Source organism: Octodon degus, unplaced genomic scaffold, assembly GCF_000260255.1.
Source record: "Octodon degus isolate 3935 unplaced genomic scaffold, OctDeg1.0 scaffold00272, whole genome shotgun sequence".
Lineage (NCBI taxonomy): Eukaryota > Metazoa > Chordata > Mammalia > Rodentia > Octodontidae > Octodon > Octodon degus.
This window is the reverse complement of record NW_004524848.1, coordinates 1975012-1984352: the sequence shown is the minus strand read 5'-3', so window position 1 is coordinate 1984352 and position 9341 is coordinate 1975012. Positions and strand designations below refer to the sequence as shown.

General features: G+C 42.5%; 1 protein-coding gene across 1 annotated transcript in view; it reads left to right on the top strand.

The window, feature by feature from the left end:
• The window catches only part of LOC101573590 (hematopoietic prostaglandin D synthase-like), an 80580-nt gene extending 74743 nt beyond the window's left edge, over window positions 1-5837 (top strand). The window contains exons 3-5 of the mRNA XM_023706842.1: window positions 758-894; window positions 4678-4776; window positions 5488-5837. Of these exons, the coding sequence (XP_023562610.1) occupies window positions 758-894; window positions 4678-4776; window positions 5488-5652 (401 nt within the window). The 3' untranslated portion in view covers window positions 5653-5837. The remainder of the gene's footprint in view (window positions 1-757; window positions 895-4677; window positions 4777-5487) is intronic.
• Window positions 5838-9341: the final 3504 nt, after the last annotated feature.

The following is a 9341-nucleotide window of genomic DNA, read 5'->3' as shown; positions in this document are numbered from 1 at the left end:
GCTAGGGAGCCTGAAAAACAGGAGGATCAGTACAAGTCTAATCTGTGTAGTGAGACCCTATAGACCCTTACTAAATACATTAAAAAATATTAATAAGCTAGGGTGGGATAGAATGATTAAATGAACCAGATTTTTCTTATTGACGATGATATTTATTGGACCTGGGAGATGCATACATAACAGTTCACTACATGCTCCATCTTTGATTTGAAACTCTTCATAATAATATTTAAAAATTAAGGAAAAGAGAACACAGAAGATAAAATGCAAACAGCAGGCAAGTATTTTACGAAACAATTTTAGAGATGATGTTGACTTGGTTTTCACATCCTTAAAAGGCTAAATAGCTTTTTAAATCTGTAATCTTCAAATAAAGTTTTTATAAATTAAAAAAAATAGCAGCTGTCTAGCAGTGTGTCAAGGAAATTGCAACTACAATTGCTTCCTGTTTTCTGCCTGGTTCTCCCTCACACCACCTTAGCTGTAGCCCCAGATGCGTTCCCCCACTTGCTGAGCCATTGCCACACTGGGTGATGTAGGTCGGGGCAGTTCCCACTTGTGCTTCACTCATGTTTACAGCTTTAACTTACATTTGTTCTGGTCTCCAGTCTTTTTTTCCACCTCTGCATGTGTTCTGTCACTTTAAAATATGCATTGTCATCTGACTAGGTCTTCATCGCAGCCCACTGGTGACTTCCTGTAAGATTTACATCAGGGTTTGAATTTTAAAATGCTTTTGTGTGTTTGTCCTCCACAGCTCCAGGAGGAAGTGTCACATCCACAGGAGTCCTGTCTCTAGTTTTCAGTGATATTCCCCCCATCTACCAGGATGATTTTTATGTTACAGCCATAAATGCTCAGGGAACGTGTAACCACACTCTACATGTCCTGGATGTGGGCTGTGGCTGGGCCCAGCTCTTGTCTCTTTAATTCATTTCATCACTGTGATTCCCTTAAGAAGAAAGAATGAAAACAGGGGCTAACCAGGTGCTCAAGTCACCCGGGGGACAGCACTGTGATCTGAGCCCAGATCACCTGGCGCCAGAGCCTGTGGCCTCTACCTGTGGACAAACGTGTTTCAACAGGTAAAGAACCCTCAGAGCATGACTTGGGGAGAAGCTGTTACTATTCCCCTTTTCCAGTTGAGCACACTGAGATTAAGCAGTGTAAGCCATTTGGCCAGCGTTATTTCATGAGCAAGTGGCGCATGAGGAATACAGGCCCAGCCCTCAGACCCCGTCCTAAGGCCGCAGTGCCAGCCGCTATGCAAAACAGCTGTGCATAAATATTTATTATAACTTAAAGCTCAGGACTGTATCCAGGAGTCACTGCCTGGAGCAACAGATGGCCGCCATAGCAGTTTATGCAAGCTCACTTATACTGTTCATTCTGTGTGTTTAGTTAGGACCTTCTGACTTAAATATAGGTTAAATGATAATGCAAATTCCATGGTTAAGTGGAAAGTATTCAATAAATATTAGTTATTGTAACAGTACAATGTTGTCCTGTAGCTCAGTATTCACTTTTCCTTGTGTTTGTCATAAACGATGTCTCTATCCTACATTCTTGTGGACACAGTGGCAGATAGACCCGTGGCCCCAATCTGGGAATGATGTGCCTAAAGCTTTTCTTTGTGTCGGTCAAAGGCCCATCGTGAGCAGCCTGTCAGGTCATCAGTTTGCTTTGCTCTCCCTCTCTCCTGTTGCCCTTCTGTGGCTGCAAATTTACAGTGGAAGACACCTTCCAGAAGAAATATTTGCCAGAACAGTAACACTCTACCTTTGTATTAGGGAAACAATGCACTTACATGCATAGCATCTACCTTAAAAACCAGTTTCACAGAACACAGCAATTCAAGTTCATGAACAAGCCATAGGATGAACGAACATGTTTCAGGAGCTTTGCCAATAGCCACAGAAGTGGCATTAACTAACAGGACCTGACTAGCACACAATGAAAAGGGACAGTTCCTCTCCCTTCTCTAGGTAGCGGATCATCTACTGCCACCTTGTGGTCAGAAAACATGATGTAGTTATGTATTGAATATACACACATGTAGATAGATAGATAGATAGATAGATAGATAGATAGATAGATAGATAGATAGATAGATAGATAGACAGAGAGACAGACAGACAGACAGACATATTGGCAAAAGCAGGGATTGAACTCAGGTCCTTGCGCTTGCCAGGGAAGTGCTTATTCCACTGAGCCATTGCCCCAGCTCCTGTAGTTGTATATTGATAGGCACTGACAATATTCTTCTTACCAGGGCCAGGGATAGAGCTCAGTGCACAGCACCTTCCTGGTAAGTGTGAAGCCCTGAGTTCAGTTCCCAGCACTAATAAAACAGTGTTGGTACCCATGTGCTTTTTAAAATTTCATCAAATGCACACAAAAATTACAAATCTTCCAGGACTTGTTGCAAAGAATTACATTTTGTATCTTTAAAAAGGTAAGGGCAAAATATATCTCTAGACATTGGTCCCATGCAGCTCTTGAACTTATTAATGTTGGTTACTTTGGTTAGTCCGTGTGCTGCTTGCCTCTCAACTTTCTGGAAGAGGAGGCAAGAAATAGCTGAGTCCACCAAGTAGGAGAGTAGCTGCCTAGGACTTATCAGAAAGCACATTTTTCAAATATACATAAGGAAAAGTAATATGTAATTTCATCTTTTATATAACCTAGCTGAGTGTTTTTCATTCAAAACGAATCTTACATGGTCACAAGTCTGTAGTTAATTGTCTACATTTCGATAGATTCAGATAATTTGCCAAGCTTGGGAGGAGACCCTGCAGAGGCAAGTCACTGGCACGGATACTATAATTTGGTTTTACTTGAATTGTGCATCCATAAGCACTGGAGAACCTTACGCTGCGAAATGTGCAGGAGATGAGAGCGCCCAGGCTGGGTCTTGGGGACAGCAGCATAGTGTGTGTGCTGCTTCCCCTGATTCTACTTTCCTAGAAAAGCCAGGACCAGCACCTTTCCTGTGGGAGCAGAGCTGAGTGGGCTGTGCGAGGTACTGTCACCCTAATATCACAAACTATAGGCAGCAGCAGGATTCACTCTCTTATCTTATTTAAATTTTTACCATAGAGCACCTTATGTAAGAAGAGGTACAGGACAGGGACAAGAACCGAAGTCAAATTGATGACAAGCTTATCAGGGTTCAGTTTTTAAATCATCAGTTGGGCAATGTTTGTAAATATGTAAACAGTTTCTGTAAAATGTGCAAATATAAGGCATTGTGTTCTAGTAACCTATATTAATCTTGCTAGATTATGATCAAAATATGACATGAACCAGCAAGTGAGTGAGACAGGTATCCACTATTTCACTTGTCTTCATGAAGTCTGGTTGCTTTGAATACTAATCAGTGATGTGTGCATACTGTATTTCAGCCTTTGGAGTTAGACTTCTTTTTAATAGCCAGATTCTTTTCAAAAGCCAGATTGATTCCAGGGCTTTTGCAATGCACTGTTTCTCAAGATCTTTTTACTTTTTACTTTGAGACAACAACCAACTAAACTGCTAAATTATCCAGGCTGGGCTAGAACATGTGATCCTCTTTCCTCAGCGTCCCAGAAGGCTGGGATTACAGGCATGCACCCTCACCTTTAGTGAGCCAAGATTATTGTAAAAAAAAAAAAAAAAAACAAAAAGTTAGATAGACAGGCAGACAGACAGACAGATACCTTCAGAAAATTGAGTAAAAACCTGAAGACAACTTATAAACATTGGATACACCTGTTTTATACATGTTTCATTTATTTGTCTTTCCAAGGCTTTTAGGCTTAATATTATAAATATTATCTTGAAAAAATAACAAAAATCGTTATCTGGATGATGATTATCAGATGGTATTTAAAGCAGATAAATCTCATACTTGGGTACCAGGGTGCCAAAGACAGAAAATTCATATCGGCCCAAGAGCAAAATGATTCTTTGTGGCTTATGTCCATTCAGTGCAATGGCAAGCCTGGAGCTTGGCCCTAAAAGGAAAGTGAATTATTCTTCCTTCAGTTTTAGCAAAGTTTAAGGGAACTAAATTGAACACATTCTGGAAATTAAAAATACAATAGAATAATTTTTACTATTAGTATTTTTCTACTGGTAATCAATCTCAGGATCTTATGCTTGCCAGGCAGGCACCATGCTGCACAGCGATATCCCTGGGCCTTGGGATAACTTTGTATCAGTTAAAATTAGAATAAAAACCTAACAGGTGAACGTGAGTGAGTGTGTGTGTGTGTGTGTGTGTGTGTGTGTGTGTGTGTGTTTGTCTGTGTGTGTGTGTGTGTGTGTGTGTGTGTGTGTGTGTGTGTGTGTGTGTTTGAAACAGAGTCTTGCTATATAGTTCTGTCTCAGTCTCCCAAGTTCTGGGATCACAGGTGTGCACCACCAGGCCCTGCTGGTGAGCAATTTAGTTGTTATATGCAAAGAAACTATAAAATTGGTGGCAGGAAATTTCTTTTAAAATCCTGAGTAATGGAGAAAGGAGTAAGGTCTATAGAGAACCAAACTGAATCCCCATGTTTTGATAAAATGAAGAAATAAAACAAGACAGACAGCTACTTCTACTCCATTATGAACTCTTATGGGAGAAAAAAAAATGGGAAATCAACTTCCTCTTGTAGTCCTAGCATTGGTGAGGTGACCAGTTCTCTCTTGTAGGATCGAGTGTTTAGTGAGCTGCTTACATGTGAGGCTCCTCCCCTTCTGCAAGATTTGGAAACATACTTAGAGGACAAAGAGTGGTTCATTGGTAACTCTGTGAGTATGATTTATATTTTTTAAATACCATCAAATACATTGAAATAAAAGAATGAACCAAAAATTCATCTTAAAAAAATGTTGCTCATAGAAAAGAAATAGGTGGGACTGGCAAGACAGTTCAGCAGTCTAAAGCGCTTGCTTAGGCAAGTTTAGGCATGCGCGGAGGGACTTCGGTTGGATCTCCCGCACCACATGCCGAACGAGCCCAGACCCCAGAGTGGGCTGAGCAGGCCACAAGAAGGAAATGGAAGGGAATGGAAGGGAGAGGAGGGGAGGGAAAAGAAGTGCCAAATAGCTCAATATGAAGGTGTCAGAGAAGTGGAGATTAGACCAGGTTACAGGATAGCAGGTACTGGGAGGCTGCGTGTAAGTGAACCTGCCCATCTAATTGTGTGGAAAAGAACTGTGTAGTCTGAAGCACCAACAGGGAACCTCTGGGTGTTGTCCCTCCTTTGTCATCTCCCAAGCTTCTACTATGTACACATTCAGTTTTCATAGAGACGAAAGTTATTTTAAGTTTTCATAATTATCTCTTCAATCAAGAAACTAAGTTTAGCCTGGGGATATAGCTCAGGGACTTAGCACTTGCCTGGCAAGCAAAAGGTCCTGGTTTGATTCCTAGAACCACCCCTAGTTTAATTTTGAAATGATGAAATTATGCCTTTTATGTTCACATTGAAAACAATATTTTTTCTGCCATTTAATCAGGTGACTTGGGCAGATTTCTACTGGGACATCTGTAGCACCACACTCCTGGTCCTTAAATGTGACATGCTGGACAGCTACCACAGGCTGAGCTCTTTGTGGGAGAAAGTCCAAGCCATTCCTGCCATCGCTGGCTGGCTGCAGCAGAGGCCCCAGAGCAGGCTCTAGGTGGCCCATCCCATCTCTGGTTTCGCTGTCCACAGTCATCTCTCACTTCACACATGCCAGCTGCGTCAGCTCCCTGATAACCCTCCACACACTCCCCACCCCATCTCCACCAGGACTTCCACTGTTGCCATACCCTGGATTAAAAAATAGTATTCAGTTTCTAGTGTCTTTATTTCTAAAGAATAGTTTCTTACCACTTACAGTCCCTTGAACTCACTTTTAGCTCTTGAATGCACAAAGATAGTCCTTTCACCACCCATGTATGGGGATTACAACCATCCACCAATAACATTTCACATTTATAACTAAGGAAAAGTAGTATACATATAGACTTAGAAACTTTGCAGCTGGCACTTTAATCTGTCCTTTACATTGAGAATGTGTACGTGATAAGGATTGGTCTGTCACATCAGTGGAAGCACAGAGAGCACAGGGTGCTGTTGAACTGCTTGCTTGATAAGTCCCCTGGATATTTTACAAAAATAAACATACGACAAAAGAACAAAAAATGGGGTCAGATTCAAAGTAAATGTGAGTGCAGTCTAGGAAAGGAGCTGCGTGTGTCTGGCATACAACACTCCTGGACCCTGGAGGCCGAGCCCAGGCCTATGCACTGAGCTATTATTTTTTTTTAATTTCCAGGCACTGTTACCCTAAGCTACTCGTTCACTCAGACTTGGCTCAAGCCTCTGATCCTTCTGCCTTGGCCACCCAGAGTGCTGGGATTAGAGGTATGCTTCATCATGCACTTCAGATCCAGCTGCCTCTAAAAGCCAAACACACTGCTACTGGAGGTGTGAATTTTAATTTCTGTCTTGGGTGCATATGTGTATTACTTTTGAGGTTCTTCCTTTCCATCTGTTGCTCTTTATTCATGGGAACACTAATTAAAACCCTAATAAAAGTCTGGATGACTGTGGATGTGCTTCTGTGTTCTGCATTTGGGGACTTCAGTTCCTATTGTTGGGAGCCTCTGAAGCTGGACATTCATTGTGTGTGGGAGAGGAGGACAGTGCCCCAGTGCCTAGAGCAGTCAAGCTACCATTGTCTTGAGAAAAACATCCTGCCTGGACAGTGTTGGTTCTTAGCCACAAAGTAACCATGCATCTACTAATACTAGCTTTGCAAAGGTATAAATAAATGTCCCTACTGCTGTTCTTGGGGTTCATTGCAAGTCAGGCAAACAGGTGACCCCTTGACCCAAGGGTCTTGTCTTCTTGTCTTCTCTCTTTCCTGCTCCAGTTTCTCCCCAGGGTATACTGGGAGACCAGGTGTTCACATTTGGTACCTGAGCAGGACACCTGGTAAGAGACAAGTGGGCAGCAGGAACACTTCTAAAGAGTGCACAACAGGGGAGAAAAGTGAATTGGTTGGAGCCAGAACTCAACCCATGCGTGCAGGTCCTATCGGCACATCAGGGGTAAAGCATGGGTATGGGGGCTCAGTAGGGCCAGAAATGTGTTCACAAGGGCCAGAGAAACAAATGAGCTTGTAGAGAAGCCAAAAATAGAAAGTTAGATAGAGTTACTGGTAGCTAAAAATGGGACGAATCGACTCTCAAGAATCACAGAGGTATGTATATGTAATAGTGGTTTGGGCATACTTGATTCCCGTATTTTCTTTTCTTTTCTGAATTCTGGTTAGAAAGGGTTTTACAGCCTCAAAGGATTTGACTCATGGTGCTTCTTTTAAATCAAGTCCCAAACCTGAATGGGCAAGATAAAGGAACAGCAGTTAGAGCTTGAACACTCTATCTAACTTTGTTCAATCTGATGAAAGACCTCTTTTAAGTTGTGAATAGCTAGTTCTAAGGAGCCTGATGGGGCTGCAGGAGAAGAGGCACAGGCTGTTCCAGCAGGGTCCAGGGCTCTGGTCCTACAAAGACCCAGTGTGGACTCCCTGGCCGCCTGCACATTCATGCCCACTGGCCCATCTCTGGGGTTTGACACACACAGCCCACTACAGCCCTGTGTGATTGGGCATAAGTAGGAAGGTCATGACTAAAGAGTGCTCTGGCCTCTGTATTACCAGAGGGTTTCTGCCATTCATAACTTATTTGCCTCAAAGTAGTGTCTATGTTTAAAATCTGGGAAAAATGCGATAGCACAAGTCAGAGTAAAGTGACAGACAGCACACACAGTGGCTGTGTGGCTTGGGGAGGGAGAATGCGGGCAACAGAGCCCATTTCCAGTACTAACAGCTCAACCAGCCTTGAGGATATGGAGGAAAAGCAGCAGCCAGAGGAAGAGCCCCAGTATAAAATGTCTCCAGGTATTTCCTGGTATCACTGATGCTGATTAGGCAAGGAAAATCAATGTAATAATGCAGTCTGTCCAAATCACTCCATATTCTTATATAGTTCAATTGAATGTTTGTTCTTTGACAAAATACTAAAATCATAATTGATTTAAGAGGATATATTGGGTTAAAATACAAAAATTTTTTAAAAGAAAAAAAAATTTAAAGTGCTCAGAGATCACTCAGAGTGGCTAGTGAGCAACAAGAGAGCTCTCCTCTCACCGTACAGAGCACTGCAGGATGGACTCTAGACCCATCCTCTGTAGAACATCTGGTAGCTTTCTACTGCCAAGCAGAGTGCCCCATTTCTTAGAATGTAAAAAAATAAAAGGGAAAAGACGTGTGCCTGATCCAACAGTTACACCACACTTTACTCTCCTTAGAGGAGTCAAGCCCCATATTGGGCACCAAAGATGTAAGCAGTTTTCTCTTCATGGGCTGTAGTCCTGAGAGTGGTGAAGAATGAAGTCAAGAAACAGCAGTAGAGGAACAGAACAGCTATGGTGCACCAGAAAGCACAAAGAAAAGCCCTCAGATTTTGAGGGGAGCTCCAAAGTAAGGAGGCCATGTAGGTGCCTGCATCTAGGGACTCTATGGAGCTTTTGGCACATGAAAGGAGCAGATGGGCATGTGAAAAAGCAGATGTGCACCTGCTGCTGCCTGCCTGGCTTCTTGTTGTCCACAGGTTTGATGAGTCCTCTGTCCCTGGTGCTTGAATAGCCTGAGTGGGAGGGAGGTGATGAATTTGCTTATGGATAGCCTTGCTCAGCATGAACACACTGTCTAATGGTACAGAGACAGGATGTTAAACTATACAGCGCTGTTCAGTGATGGGGAGGGATGTGAGCAGGATACTCAGGAGTTTAGAGAAGGGACAGGTCACACTGGCTTCTGAAAAAAGACGCCTACAGAAATGAGAAAAGTTTTCCAGGAGAACATGAATTGAATAGGAAGAACATTCCAGATTATAGTGTCATGGCAAAGACCCAAAGGAAAAAGAGAGATGAGATGGGGAAAAATGAACTGTGTTTGGGATAAAGAGTTTGAGTGAAGGTATTTATCATGAAGTCAGACATGGAGCTGGAATTAAGGGATGACATAGTAGGGAAACATAGATGTGAGAGATAGCAGGTGATAGTTTAAAGATGTGAGAGTGGATTAAACTACTCAAGGAGGATACATAGAATGAGACTAACATTTCAGACAAGGACATCAAACAAAAAAATTAAACAAAATGAGCCCAAGATGGAAATAGAATAAATAAGGAGGTCTAGCACACACAAGAACATCTGGCATATGGAATGTCAAGAGATAACATTGAGGGGGCCGGGGAGATGGCTCAGTGGAATAAGCTCTTCCCTGGCAAGCGCAAGGGCCTGAGTTCAATCCCT